The sequence below is a fragment of the Armigeres subalbatus genome, chromosome 2, assembly GCF_024139115.2.
Source record: "Armigeres subalbatus isolate Guangzhou_Male chromosome 2, GZ_Asu_2, whole genome shotgun sequence".
Lineage (NCBI taxonomy): Eukaryota > Metazoa > Arthropoda > Insecta > Diptera > Culicidae > Armigeres > Armigeres subalbatus.
Genome location: NC_085140.1, coordinates 114,268,408 through 114,284,503, shown reverse-complemented (window position 1 = coordinate 114,284,503; position 16,096 = coordinate 114,268,408). Strand labels below are relative to the sequence as shown.

The 16,096-nt window shown below is 37.4% G+C and overlaps 1 protein-coding gene across 2 annotated transcripts in view; it reads right to left on the bottom strand.

Annotated features, from left to right (window-relative positions):
- Positions 1–8,545: 8,545 nt before the first annotated feature.
- The window catches only part of LOC134210688 (protein still life, isoform SIF type 1), a 426,260-nt gene continuing 418,709 nt past the window's right edge, over positions 8,546–16,096 (bottom strand). For both annotated transcript variants that reach the window (XM_062686893.1, XM_062686894.1), the window contains one exon: positions 8,546–11,625. In XM_062686893.1, coding sequence (XP_062542877.1) covers positions 11,537–11,625 — 89 coding nt within the window. In that variant the 3' untranslated portion in view covers positions 8,546–11,536. The remainder of the gene's footprint in view (positions 11,626–16,096) is intronic.

Sequence of the window (16,096 nt, the reverse complement as noted above, 5' to 3'; positions counted from 1 at the left end):
TTCTCAGGCAAAAATGAGCCTCCCAGAGCAAATCATGGATAGGGATTTTAAAAACTATTCAGCAGCATAGGGGCCGTCCAGAAACCACGTGGTCATATAGGGGGGGGGGGGGGGGGGGGGGGGTTTTTGGAGAATGACCACGATAATATGGGGCACACACTTGTGGTATTCGTACCATGGTACAAGGCGACAAGAAAATAATTCCAAGGCTATCTTTAATGAAGACAATAATTGGTATGGCACTTATTTCAAGATTTTTGTACCATGGTACGAATACCACAAGTGTGTCCCCCATATAAGCCACATGGGGGGGGGGGGAGTGTTACTCTCGAACCACGTGGTTTTTTTACACGACAAACTTTTGGTGAATAACACGGGCTGTGTAAAAAATACAAATCATTAAAATTTAATGATTTAATCATTAAACGCAAAGCGCATCTTAGGGCCGATGCCCAAGTAACGTCTTTTCAACTCAGCGATAAAAAGACGTAGGTGTGCATCGAGAAAAACCGGTAACGCAGCGTCGGTCGTAACGCCGATGCATATTTGCGTTATTTGACAAGCTTAGCCTTAGATCCTTTTTCTACAAAAAAAAAAAAATAAACGAAAAAATAGGTTGCGATTCAGTCTCAATTTCCACAAAAAAAAAAATGGAAAGGAAAAATGGAAAAATATTAAAAAAATTCCGCCGCAGATGGTTTTTGGCATCACGCCGCCGACACTTTTGCATCAGCGTACTGCAGCTACAATTTTGAAAAATGTTAATTTTTTTACAATGATCCAAGAAAAAAACTTTAAAAGAATTTCTTGTGGATATTCAGGAAAAATCCAGTAAATAAATTTCCTGTAAAAACTTTGACATTACTTCATACAATCCTGTTAAAGTGCTGGCATGCAGAATGATTTTCGAACAATTCTCTCTGAAAAATTTTGCTTGGAAATTTTGCTACAAATTGTTAATGAAAAAAAAAACAAAACATCTCCAGTGTAAATTCCGAAAAATTTTCCTTAAGGTGAATCGCGTTGGAGCCCAATTTCAAATCTACATAGCACTTTTGAGGGCACATAACTTGAAAAGTAAACGACAGACAAAAGCAAAAAGTAGTTTTTCACTTTTGCTCACTTGCAGCATACATGAAAAAATGGTTTCCAGATGTGCTAACCGCCTAAATATTCACATTTGTGCGAGCAAAAACGCGAGGTGAGAGATAGCACGGCCATTGTGGCTGCCATTTTTGGACGCCGCCGTAACTCACCTTAAAACTCCGAAATAAATTCCATGTGAATTCTGTCTGAAAATTCAAAACAGTCCCGTGGGAAATACATATAATTTTCCATTGGAAAAAAATGTTCATATTTTCATATTTTATTTTACATTCTAATGAATTTCTTCGACAAGTTCTTTCGATTCTTCCAGGTTCGAATCGAAACCAATTTTTTTTCTTCATTTCCAAAATAAGTTTTTCGAACATTTTAAGGAGTGCACTTTAAAATGTTCAGTCTCCAGTTGAACCGTTTGTTTGAGAAACTGCATATGTAACATTTTTGGCCAAAATGAGATTTTTATATAATCTGAATCCTTGTTCAAAAATACGTATTCTGGCAAAAAATACGAAAAAAAAATTGTTCAGGAATGTATGATTTTTTTTCGTTTGTTTGAGAAACTACATATATCCAAGAACTTTGAAGAGCAATTGTGAAGTACTGCTTATAGTTTTAGCACTGGAAGTGCCACAAGGTGTTGAGTTTTGCCAAAAACAATTGATCTGTATCGAAGAAATCGAAAGATTCGGTGCCAATTTGTTCAAAAACAGTTTTTTGTTATTTTCTCGAAATTGTGTAAAATGGACTTATGCAGTTTCTCAAACAAATGATTCAAATAATAATTGAAGTCAAATTAACCCAATGGACCTACTGGGATATTATATCATACATCATTCATAAGTTAGTTAATTGGATAAATCGAATGATCCAAACTCCAAAATTATAATTGGTCTATAATACATTCATTCCTCTATGAGTCACTTATGAAAGGACCACTGACTGAAGCATATTCGAGATGTGGAATAGAAGTTCCTTGGAAAATTATTCGAAAGAACCATCTGAGTGACCGAGAAAATATTTTTAGTATGACATCATTGGCTTCCACGATATCAAAATAAAATTTCAAGCTCTGGATTGAAAATCTGTTTAATAGAGGAAAATAGAAATTTTTATTAAATAAATATAGAATTACTACAAATAATGCAAAATTTCCATAAACAGTTAAAAATTTTCCACAAAACAATAATAAATTAGCACTTGTAAAAGCAAAAATTGCAATTATGAAATAAGAATTTTCCATAAAGAAATCAAAATGTTCCACGAAAAAAATACAAAATTTTCATGAATAAATCAATATTAGCAATAAACAATTACAAAATTTTTATTTTGTGGAAAATTTTGTAATTATTTATTTCTAATATTGATTTATTTATGGAATGTTTGTATTTTTTCCGTGAAAAATTTGGATTTCTTTATGAAAAATTCTTCTTTCATATTTGCAATTTATGGTTTTAAAAGTGTTAATTTATTTTTGTTTTGTGGAAAATTCTTAATTATGGAAATTTTGCATTGTTTGTAGAAAATTTAATGGCAAGATCGAGTGAAAAACCCTAAATATGTACGTTAAATCCTTTTTACATCATCCTGAAAGGGTTAAATAACAGAATATAACAATAAATTCTAGAATACCAAAAGGAACCCAAAGATATTAAAGACTGTAGATTTAAAATGAAAACTTGCATATTAAACCAAAACTGTATAATTCAGGCAAAGGAATATAAAGGATATTGTGTTACGGTTCTGATTAGAATCATAAAAACTTGGCATAATGAAGAGAGTTTTGAGATTCTGAATAAAACTTGTTTGCGCTGCGAAAAACCTATTAAAATTGGAAGGTAAACTAATTTGATGATTCTGAAAACAATACTGAAATTTCTACCGGAATGCTACTCAAAAGAAACAACAGTATGCGGTTTTATTTGCATCTCTAAGATTACATATTAACTTTGTGATTCTCTGATAAACTTTTTGTTGTAAGAGTTCAGTTCAGATGCTTCGCTGAGGTTAATATCTGGAGAATTTCCAGTCCCTCCAGAGCTACGGAAGGTCCCAAATACTCTTAGGAATGTATAGCGATATTCAGTGATGAACTTTATAATTTATAATTTTTCTCGAAATGTTTATAACATATACGAGTCCACATTTTTTTGTATCCTTTTGTATCCACGAAGGTGTGCGAGTTCTAGATATCCTACTACCCGATACACATTACAACATGATAGCATCATTAAAATTTTCGAATTCATGAAAATTAATAATTTCCATGCTGGGTTTAGTTTGATTTTGAATCAGTTGAAATTGTCCATCTTCAAAATTGATCGGATTAACCATATGTTTTAGTTACATATGTTTTTTTTTTGTTTTTGTACTTGAAAAAAAAAAACAACGTAGTCTTAGGGAGGGGAGGGGGTTCTGCTAAATGACCACGACAAGCCACATTAGGGGAGGGGGGGGGGGTGGAAATCTTTAAAAATATGACCACGTGGTTCCTGGATGGTCCCCATCTTCCGTCGTCTGTAACCATTAGTGAATGAGTTCGTGGGAAGTTATCAAGCCGGCTTCGTTGACGGCCGCTCGACAACGGACCAGATCTTTACTGTACGACAAATCCTTCAAAAATGCCGTGAATACCAGGTCCCAACGCACCATCAGTTTGTTGATTTCAAGGTGGCATACGACAGTATAGACCGCGTAGAGCTATGGAAAATTATGGACGAGAACAGCTTCCCTGGGAAGCTTCCCAAGTAACCAAAAGTTCCTTTAAGAGTACAGCTTCAGCTTCTCCGAGCTGCTTAAGCGAAAAACGTACTCTTAAAGGAACTTTTGGTTACTCGGGTTACCAGACTGATCAAATCAACGGTGGATGGTGTGCAAAACTGTGTGAAGATTTCGGGCAAACACTCCAGTTCGTTCGAATCGCGCCGGGGACTAAGACAAGGTGATGGACTCTCGTACCTGTTATTCAACATTGCGCTAGAAGGTGTCATGCGGAGAGCCGGGTGTAACAGCCGGGGTACGATTTTCAACAGATCCAGTCAATTTATTTGTTTCGCGGATGACATGGACATTGTCGGTCGAACATTTGCAAAGGTGGCAGAACTGTACACCCGCCTGAAACGTGAAGCAACAAAAGTTGGACTGGTGGTGAATGTGTCAAAGACAAAGTACATGCTTGTGGGCGGAACCGAGCGCGACAGGGCCCGCCTGGGAAGCAGTGTTACGATAGACGGGTATACCTTCGAGGTTGTCGAGGAATTCGTCTACCTCGGATCCTTGCTAACGGTTGATAACAATGTTAGTCGTGAAATACGAAGGCGCATCATCTGTGGAAGTCGGGCTTACTACGGGCTCCAGAAGAAACTGCGGTCAAAAAAGATTCGCCACCACAGCAAATGTGTCATGTACGGCAGGTACGAGACGGCGTGGAGCGCAGCGAGCGAGATGGACAGACCAGGTGCAAAACGACTTGGCGAGCGTGGGGCGTTTTCGAGGATGGAGAGATGCGGCCACGAACCGTGTATTGTGGCGTCAAATTGTTGATTCAGTGTTATCTGTTCAGATGTAGACTAAATAAATGAAATTAATCACGGCGCTGTAATGATTACAGGTTGGTAATTTAACAATTACAGCCCGCTTCCTTCTGGTCGCCAGGAATTAACCTTGAGAAACTTCGGTGCCGTTTATTTGGCAAAGTAAACTTAAAAAAGCACTTGTCATAAGACGAGTTTGTACAATCCCATTGAATTCCACCACTTAATTGTATCTTGACAAAAACGTATTTCGACCTCAACAGTGAGGCCGTCTTCAGTGTCTCGTACTTGACTCGACTTAGTCGACTTCAATTATCGACTTAGTCGAGTCAAGTACGAGACACTGAAGACGACCTTACTGTTGAGGTCGCAATACGTATCTGTCTAGATAAAATTAAGTGGTAGAATTCAATGGGATTGTACAAACTCGTCTTATGACAAGTGAAGACATTCCACTAAAAAGCTCAAAATAATTTTAACTTTATTTATTTATTTATTTATCTTCATCTTCAGTGTTAACTGTACAGGCTGGTTTAAAACTTATATGCTAACTTAAAATTTGCCTTAATCTAGTTTTGAATATCGTTCTGCTACAATTAAAATCGAACCAATCAATGTCGTTGAGGAGGTTGAAACAACGTTCCAGCGGGTGGTTTTGCCCAAACAGTGTGGAGTGTCGGACAGACTGGAAGAGCTGACGTTGGCGGGAGCGACGGGCTGGGACATGAAAGTTAACTTGCTGCAAGAGCTCAGGGCAGTCCATGTGGTTGTTTATAATGTCAAATGCACATCAAATTTGGTGATTTCAATTATCGCCACTGGCGAAATTCCTTTCACAGTTCTGAAATTTAAACCTGAGTTAATTTTTGCCACCATCCACAGCATTGGTTGTGTTTTTCTTATTTTTACTTGGATTCGTCAGATTTTCTGAATGCACAATACGTGTTGCCTAAGCTCAGGGCGTTAGTGAATTAAATATCCGTTCAAACCACCATTCCTAGAGGACAAGCAAGGGGTGGCAAAAACTAGATCATGGGGGTGACAAAAAATAATAATGTGTGGCGAAAATTGAATCAGAATACTTGCTAACTAAACGGTATATTTATATGAATTAAAAATAATTTATCGTCATTATTAAATCAGATTTGCCGGAACCTCCCCAATAATTAGAATTTTTTGCCTTTTGCGTCAATTTTAGAGATAAACGTACGTTTAGGTTGGCGAAATAGAGTACTTCTACTCTAATAACATCAGATCTCGACGTTTCATGCATTTTAAAGTAATTTGGCATCAAAAGCAAAAATTCGATTTTAGACTTTTCCTTCGGTACCCCCGCAAACCCCCCCCCACCCCTGGGAAAAATTTTCATTGGTAAAAATTACAAAACTTTGATGAATTTTAGGCACCCCTAAATTATGTCCGATTGAGTTCAAATTTTGCATGGGGTCATATTTTGGGGTAATGAAACTTGTGAGGAATGTCTTTTTTTTTTAAATTAGAAAATGTCATTTTCATTGGCACCCTAAATTGTAAATTACGAAGAATATCCAGAATACGCCGATGATCCATACGAACCGTATTCAGAGATGCATCTGAACACGAGAACGCGTGTTCGTGTTCAAAACGTTCTGAACACTGCACACTGTTCCTCAATAACCAATCCGAAGATGAATAGTCTTCTCCCTTCTCAGGGTTGGACAGAGCTTTGAATAAACGTCACCATTTAATGCCCAAATGGGGGTTAAGATTGTCCAAGCGAGAAACAACGAGTTGTGCTGGAGTGCGCTCGTCGTTTATCCATGGGATAGATACACATAGGTACACATTGTAGTGAAGGCTCCGGTATCGACTTAACGATTTCGCAACTGCATCTAGACCAAGAATCCGTAATTAACTTTATGTGCTTTTTTAGCCATGTGCGAGATTCCACGTTTGCGCACTTGAACCAGATTCTGCCAGACGCGACACGAGTCAGCTAATGGAGACGCATGGCCTTTGAAACCGAAGTTTAATACTCAAGCACATGAGCTTTTGTATTTTGAACAGGTTTTAAGGTGAAGGTGGGTTGAGTACCAAAACAAAGCTTTGAAAGTATTGGTACGATGAAAACTGTCATACACTGTAGTAGTATTGGTGTTGTATTTATAAAATAACAAAGAATAATAGTAGGGTGGTTCAAAAAACGACCCAGCTCCACCACGCTCACTCGATTCCGTCCCATGCTCCGAGTGTCCTCAAAAAACCGATTTGAACAAAAACTGGTTGAGCGCAAGCCGGTTCAAGTTTGTATGAAAACTAGTATGGAAAACTAAACCTTTTATTACACTGGCTACGGCGCTTCCCCTCCAAAGCTGGCGAAAAGAGAACCCACATAGCTGAAAGCAACATTCCAGAGACTTCACTGAACGAAAATCGCACTGCAGGAAAGATCCATTGATTACGTATAGCAAATATAGCATTTTATACCCCACTCACCCTTATGTCACACTTTTTGTATGAAGCATCTGCCCCTGGTGCGATACTGTAGACTAGACTGGAACTATCTGCCCCTGATGCGATAGATATCACTGACAAATTCTGGGTATTTTGTTGAATTGCACGTTTCACTGATGCCTTATAAGAAGCCTAATTATCATGCGAAAGATTTGCAATCTCAATTAAAATCGACTCCTAACTATTGGAACGACCATTCAATATGGAGTTGAAGCTCTTGAATATTTCATCCAGTCATATGGTCTCCCCCTAGCTAGCGCCCAATGACGGAGTGCCAGAATCAGAATAATGTAAAATTCAACCTCGCCATATCAACTGTCATACAAACCTGAAAAGACTTGTGCACGATAAGCCTCTATTCAAACCAGCCCAAACCATTGGATGACATCCAAATTATAAATCATAATCGACTGAGCGTGACGGAGCAAAATTATTTTTTGAACCACCCTACTTATTAGTTTGCTGCTGCCGGTGCCGGTGCCCCGCGGTGTTTACATTCGCTCCGCGGTCAGTTTTTAATCGTATTTTTCGGGCAAAAATAGCAGTTTATATTAAGTTTTCGGTTTAAACAAGTGACTGATTTTGAAAAGTGATGTTTAATTTGCATTCCATCAACATTTCGGGCTGCTCATGTGCGGAGAAGTGAGTAAAAACTTGATTTTTTCCGTGCCCTTTGAGAAGTAGTGAAGTGCAGTGATAAACCCACCAAATCGCGAACGGCTATTAAATTGGCAGGAAACTGCTGATTTATGATAATATTCGAGCCGAAATACATAGGACTCGTTAGATAAACATGTTCATTATCACGGGAAGTGAATGAATATGCTGTGAACAGGTTAGTAATTTCAATATTAGACTTTTGTTCGATGCTGTTCGATGCATTCGAATGTTGGTGGGAGAGGAGTGCGGGAGTTGTGGGGTTGACCAGTGGAAGGTCCGGTGCCATATTGACTGCCATCGTGGTACTCTTCCAACTATGTCCTTAAGAAAGTGCGGAGCAGAGCTTTCTCCAGCAAAGTTGTCCAATTTTTTTTTGTTCTATTATGGACAAAATATCCTTCAGTTGAGATCCAGATGTTCCAAAGAATAAACATGATTCTGCACCATGCTCTGGTAAAATCTTTGAATCTGTAATGCATCGTAAATCACGATACATTACTGCAACATACATATTGGATGGGTGATTTTTTTTCCATAAACATGATTAAATATAATATTATAATAAATCCAAAAAAACTGGATAAAGACCTTCAATATTGATCCGTACATCTGAACGGCTAGTGATGATGATGAATATTGGGTGCCGATGTTCAGGATTTTGAAACATATCATTCGTTAATTGTTAGATTTTTTTTTAATTTGAATGGATGGTCTGTGATAGTATTTCACTAACAGAAGGATACAACTCCAGAATCCAATAGTGTTTGTGTATAATTATTTTATTTATTGAATACTTAGACATCTCAAAAAGTTACAAAACAAATAAACAAGAATCAGTTTTGCTCTTCCGCATTATCATTATCATCATCGTCGTTATCGTTATCATTTTTTCATTCTTCTGCTCTAGATGTTCTTTCCGTTTTTTTTTTTGCATTCGTTATGCCGGTGTTGCGTTTTTCCTTCCCTTCATAATCGTTTCCATTAATGAATCATCGTTATCATGTTATCATCATCATTCACAATCGTCACTCGTTAACATCTATCCATGCAGGTTATTTGTTTCTGTTCTTTGAAAGTCGCTCTTCTGTTTGCTGCTTACATTTCTTAATTGGCACAATTTAGTGTTTCTCTCATTTGTTTTCTAATCTTTCGTTTTGTATAGGGTTGCTCCTATAAGTGTTCGTTTTTTTGTGTTTTGAATTTTTGAATGTATTAAAGAGTATTATCCTTGTGATAAGTGTATGTGTGTGAAAGTGTTTGCCGATGTGTAGCAACGCAAAGTTAAGGGAAGGGGTTGTCTCATCGATTGATAGCTTGTTGTTTACTTTTGAGTAGTGTTTGGCTATACGAGTCTAATTTTTTTGGGTTGTCATTAATTTTTTTTTCTCGAGTGTACTTGTGTTAGTGTTTAATATGTACGTCCTATTTTTATTCGTTAGCAAACGCAAAATAATGTGGCTAAATGAAGTTCTTATTTTGTTAGCATTTTGTGTCTGCGTATTTGTTTTCTTGTGAACTTTTTATTTTCTGAATGTGTCTTTTTCATATAACGAACCACTGACGTAATTAAGTTTATCTTTGTTTTATATTTTTCTGTGTTTGATAACCATAGATTATTGATTGGGTACGGTCGATCACTTCTCCTATTGCAATTTTGGATTGCGTGCTCGCTTCACTTTTGAACGCGAAGGTATTGGAAAGTCAACATGGTTCTTTTTTCAGGGTGTTGATGATTTGCGTAAATGTGTTTGCTTAGGGCTCATGAGATTTGGTTCTCGTGGGATAAAATATCGTCTGAGAGGAATTGAAGTAAAATATTTAAATTAAATTAAATTTCTATCTCATCGTAATGTTTTAACTGGATAAACAGCACGTGGTGGATTTCTGTTTAGAATGATAAAAATCATATTTGTAAAATATCAACTGCATTGTCTTCATCGTTTTTGTTCTTTCTCGTATTCTGCTGAACGGGCTAAGGGATGTGCCTAATGTGTGTTTAAAACATAATTGTCGTGAAATTTTATCATTGTTTTTGTCGATTTTTCATTTCAGTTTTCTTATTAAATTTCATAATAATATTTCAAGTGGTTTTGTATGTATATTTTTATAAATACTTCTGTGAGGGAAAGAACGCGTGCAGTTGTCTGTTTTTGTTACTTGTTTTAGTTACTTTTTATGTAAAAGGAAATATACGTATTTTAACTATAGTTTGATGATTCTTTTTGCGGATTGCAAGACTTCCTAGATTTTAATTTTAAGTGTTTTATCTTGTGTTTACGTTTACTTATTTTTTCTCTTCTCTTGAGCCATTGTCAGTGTCACCCGTGGCCTGCTGTGATTGGAAAGAAGTACATTTTCTGTAGTATAGATGCATGGTTAGTGATTAAAAATTTCAAATAAAATTTTGAAATTTCTTCCGGGAAACTCTAGTTTTTTTTTCATTAAAGGTATACGTGTTTTTTTTACTCTTATTGTTTCTAAAATCACTAGATTTATAGAAAATTTGTAAACCAATTAGGAAAACCTTTAATTAACTAGATTAATTGATAGTGATTATCGAATTTTCTGCTTACCCCATTTGATCAAGGGTTTGCAACACAAAAGTCAATTTTATCTTCGTTCAACCAAAAATCTAGACCACTATAAGAGTTAGTCAAACTTGTTTTTAATCTGGGTTCTAACACATCCAATTGGATTCACAATGTATAAAATTCAATTCCCTTTCATTTAGGTTTAAGTTGTTTTTACTTTCAACTGCATTTTTAAACGATTTTTAAGTGTGTTCAAATTAAAGAATTAGTAATTCACAATCAAATGGTGACATCTTTCGTTTTTTTCTTAACATTAGCGGTAAAAGTTCAGTTTACTGCTAATATAGCTGCAATTACATCGTTTTTACTTTTCTGAATATTTAAAAAGTATCAGAAATACAAAGTAAAATAAACAGTTTCGTCTCGCTTCAAATCTGTCGCTTGACATTACATATCTCAACTGATATTCATGTTTACGGATAATCTTGCTACGTTTTCTGTCTTTGTGTGGGTGTGCCTCTGTGGTTATTATTATCTTCCATCGCTCCCGCTTCACAGTAATAATTATAATAGTAATAATAATCATAAACTTGTTTATTCTTAACTACATCTTGCAATTAGAAACTATCACTAAGTTTTGCTCTGCTCTCATAAAAATTCATTTTTGTTTCACTAATATCATCCATAGAATTTGCTTAATTTGTTTTTTCTTATGCTACTAGATTCTGAAATTTCTCACGTTTTTGGCTCCCTTCTCTCTCTCAGTCACATGACGCGAAAAATTTCATATAACAATAAACAATCGTCTTTCATATCCACTTGGAGTAAATACACCATGCTTACATTTCAAAACATTGGGGAAACAACGCTGGGGTCAAGAGTGAATAAAATGTGCGACAGTTCTCCTGTCCCCACATGGGAAGATTTTTCCTCTTCAACAGCAAGTGGCAGAACCGCCCTCCCATACACATTCCGCAGCAGTCAGACAAAAAGTCCCGCCCTTTTTTTTCTCTCAGACTGTTGTTACAAATTGCTCTTTCAGCTTGCACTCTACTCTTTGCCCGGCACCAATTTAACAGCCCCCATGGTCACATAGCAACCGCCAAATAAACCAAAACCCTTTCTCTGTCTACTGCGCAACTCTTGAGTGCTTTGCCTTGATCTCTATTGTTTACATACATTTGCCGTTTGCTTGCGCGCCTAACATGGGCGCATTGTTTACTTGTTTGAATCATCTTTACGTGCGGTCGAAGTCGACTGGGCATCACATAAACTAATCATGTCTCTAGGCTTCCACACCGGGGATCCTACAATTAAACAAGAAAAAAGTAAAAAATGGCCAGATTTAATCAATTTGCTTCGGTGGATTAGTCCAATCGGATGAAGAAAAGGAGAAATAGATAGAATGGAAGAAGTAGAAGAAAATAGAGGGGTTTCAGGATTTGGAAAGAAAGTGAGAAGAAACTACCGAGTAACTGGAGAACTCAAGGAAACCATAAGAACTGATGAACGAGAAAGGTTCATTCACTTAAAATCAATCAAAACTAATTAAGGAGGATTTGTTTATATTAAGTATAAAAATTATGAAATTGTGCTTTTTTCACTGTTTTGTGAAGTGCCAATGATCGTTTGCCAATTGTGTATTCCTAAATAAATTGTTTTCAGTGCTTCGATTGCATAAAATGTTTAATCTTTTATTTACTGCTGAACACTTCCATATGATAGCTCCGATGTTTTACGTCTTGCGTTCAAACGGTTTAACACACGTCATTAAGAAAATTATAACTAAATTGGTTCAGACTAATTGAAAATTACTACACTACTTAGTTGTGATTAAAACGAGCTAAAAAAGTCTAACTAATTTAAAAAGATTTGAATTTCATAAAAATCTACACTTGTTTACTTTGTTTTTTTTTTAACGACTATCTAATGTTGGAAAAATGTAAATAGTTTATCTGGTATTATATTACATACTACATTTCCTAAGGTTGTCATATTAAAGAGATGATATGCTTTTTAATCATTAACATAAGGATTTTTTTAATGTGTTCATGTTTCTAGTTTCCGAACATTCCATTTAACAATCGCAGTCGAATCGATTAAGAAATACTGGAACGACTTTTTCAAGTTTAACCCAATTACGCGTATTTCTCAATACGTGTGTTGCATATTTCGACTTCTATAAGATTTTTCGATCTAGTTGAAACTTAATCTGCCTTTCAGTTGGGTATTTTGAAGAGCTATTCAACAGTTATTATTTTTCCCCATTCAAATCGTTGATCGAAAGCATGATAGGTACTCTCTGTATGCCTACCATATCAGGATGGTCGGCAAAAAATCTAACTCGCCATCTGAAAATTTGGCATTCGATTCCCTAACTCACAAATTGTGAGTCCCAACTGGATACTGTGGTATGTAAATTTTTATCTCAGAACTAAACGTTCATTGGACTTTTTAGAATTTTTAAAAATTGAAAATTAAAGAATGCTAGAAAGCAAATATTATTTATCGGAATGGCTTATGGAGAACCTCCTCCTGAATCCCAAAAAATCTCATCCCTCGTTTACAGGAATCTGAAGAGTGAGAATCAAAAGATTTCCCTTCCAATCGTACGGAAAGATTAAATTTAAGTTGATTTTGTGTGGAGGCGTGAGGAGGTGCGTGGTACTTCATAGATTACCGTCGCAAGGAAGTTTTGAATCGAAAACTCGTTTAAAAACAATCACGACAAAGTTTAAAATGGCTGCTACAATTGTCGTTTCAATCCTCACCTCGCGTTTTTGAGGGTACAAGTCTCATGTAATAAGTAATGTAATCATTTTTGACGCATACTGCAACGCGACAAATTTAAAAAACTGGCTTTTGCTGGTTCCTGCAAAAAGCCGTGGCTGAATAACTTTGTAACAGTAACAAAGTCGGGCAGAAAGTTCATGAAAATTCCTGGAAATTCTTTAAGGCCATGTATACTCTATGCTTCACGGAGAAGTGGATTTGAAGAGCGGGACAAATCATTAAAGATATCATATGGAATCGCTATAGGACCTAGATTCGACGGATCAAGAAAAACCCTTCTTTAAAGTGGGCCGGCCGGTGTCGGGCCTAAACATACACTAGTTGGTCGATAAAATCCAAGAAATTTGTTGACCTATTTTCAAAATCGCTGTCGGAAGCAGGATGGTCGATATAAATATTCAAATTGAGACCAAACTGATTTGATTATTGTGGGAATTATGTGGTTTGAATCAGTTACCATCAGCGTGTGATTATAAATTAACACCCAATCGGTGAGCAGCAAGCCATGACTCGGACTATTCTTGTCAGCTCTCCGTGGCGAGCACACGCACCCATCGAGAGCTGCTGTCATTGCATTCCGAGCAACCATTTGTTGTCACACATTTTGGCAATCCTGCCAGGTTATTTTTTGAATCCTAACGCTGATATCAAAAGGTGATGGTTAAAACAAAAATCAAGCAAGGTGATTAGTGTTGCCATTTGTCTGGAAGACCGCTGGGAACTGGTTTGTGATTTGGAAAATCACAAAGCACATCTGGAAGACCGCTGGAAACTGGTTTGTTGTTCAGAAAATCACAATGCGCGTCTAGAAGACCGCTGGAAAATGGATTGTGGTTTGGAAAATCACAAACCGCGTCTGGAAGACCGCTGGAAAATGGATTGTGGTTTGGAAAATCACAAAGCGCGTCTAGAAGACCGCTGAAATTTGGATTGTGGTTTGGAAAATCGCTAAGCGCACCTGGAAGACGGCTGGAAAATGGATCGTGGTTTAGAAAATCACAAAGCGCGTCTAAAAGTCCACTGGAAAGTGAATCGTGGTTTGGAAAATTACAAAGCGCGTTTGGAAGACCGCTGGAAAATGGATTGTGGTTTGGAAAATCACAAAGCGCGTCTGGTCACATTAATTTAAAAAATACAATCTACTGACTTCCATATCGTTGATCTGCGATTGAAAACCACGATGTTGTTTATTTTGGAGGTCAGTTTTCAAAGGAATTAATCGGTTTCTCAAATGCAACATTTTTTTAGTTCATCTGAGTTTTCAGAATATTATGTTTCATTTGTATGGAAGCCCCCTTTCCAGAAGGGGGAGGGGTCAATAAAGCATAACAGAAATATTTCTTGCCTTCCGAAACCTCCATATGCCAGAATTAGCTCCATTTGCTTGATTAATGTTCGAGTTATGAAGAAATTTGTGTTTCCTTTCCAAAGTGAGGAGGGGTCTCTAAACATCTTAAGAACCTTCCCCGGCCCCATAATATGCATGGCGATCAGTGACTCAAAGACTATTGAATCCCTTCTTCCACAACCAGCACAGTGGATGAAGGGAAGGAATAAACCAATTTTAAAAATCTTCTATGCAATCTACCTGATTGAAACAAAATGTTGAATGATATGTTAAGAATATGCTTCTGAGCTAAAATTTAGAGTTTACACGTTCGGAAGCCTCCCTTTGTCTCGCATGATTACTTTTTTCCGAAAAGCTCAGTTGCTACATTGCAAGAGGATTGAAAGCATCCTTCTCCCAAAAGGCCGAGAGCCCCCTTTTTAGATGCCCGGAAGCCTCCTTACTAGAGGACCGGAAGCCTCCTTACTAGAAGCTCGGAAGCCTCCTTTCAAAAGACTCGTAAGCCTTCTTTTAAGTGGTTCGGAAATCTTCTTTCAAGAGGCTGGGAAGCCTTCTTTCAATAAGCTAGAAAACCTCTTTTCAAGTGGTTCAGAAGCCTCCTTTCAAGATGCCCGGAAGCCTCTTTTCAAGAGGTTAGAAAACCTTTTTTCAAGAAGCTGAGAAGCCCACTTTCAATAAGCCCGAAAACTTCCTTTGAAGTGGTTCAGAAGCCTGTTTTCAGGAGGCCCGGAAACCTCCTTTCGATGGCCAGGAAGCCTCCTTTCAAGACGCCCGGAAGCTTTCTTCCAAGATGCCCAGAAGCCCCCTTTCAAGATGCCCGGAAGCCTCCTTTCAAGAGGCCTGGAAACCTCCATTCGAGAGGCCAGGAAGCCTCCTTTCAAGACGCCCGGAGCATTCTTCCAAGAGGCCCGGAAGTCTACTTACAAGATGCCAAGAGGTCTGGGAACATCCCATGAGAATGAGAATTTCAGCCAACTTTATGGAGAGTATATATCCAGTTACACTTATTTTCGTTTACAGCAAAAAATAGGGGGTACCTTAATAAATGCAGAAGTGAGAATGGTACCTCTCAAGAAAAAGGTTGAGAACTGCTGGTCTAGAGGATACGTCGATGATGCCGACTGCTACGAAAACGGCGGAGATATCGTATGCAAAGGAATATCAGTGCGAGAAATGTGAGAACCCGAACAACGTAGCAAGAATAGTAGCTTGCTATCGATGTCATCGTCCGTATCATCGTACGTGTGTGGAGGAGGTCCGCGACGTTTGGCATAAGTACGTTAGGCATAATGACGTTAGGCATAAGTACGTTAGGCATAATGGACGCTAGGCATAAGGACGATAGGCATAATGCACGTTAGGCATAATGGACGTTTGGCATAATTCTGCCTTCTTTATGTCTTATGCTGTTCTTTGGGACATTTTATGCCTAAAGTCCATTATTCCTAACGTACATTATGCCTATCGTCCGTTATGCCTAACGTCCATTATGCCTAACGTACTTATGCCTAACGTCCATTATGCCTAACGTACTTATGCCTAACGTATTTATGCCTAACGTACTTATGCCTAACGGGGTATACCCGTGTGGAGGTACCTGACTATCTCAATTGTACACACACAGCAAAAAAATTTGA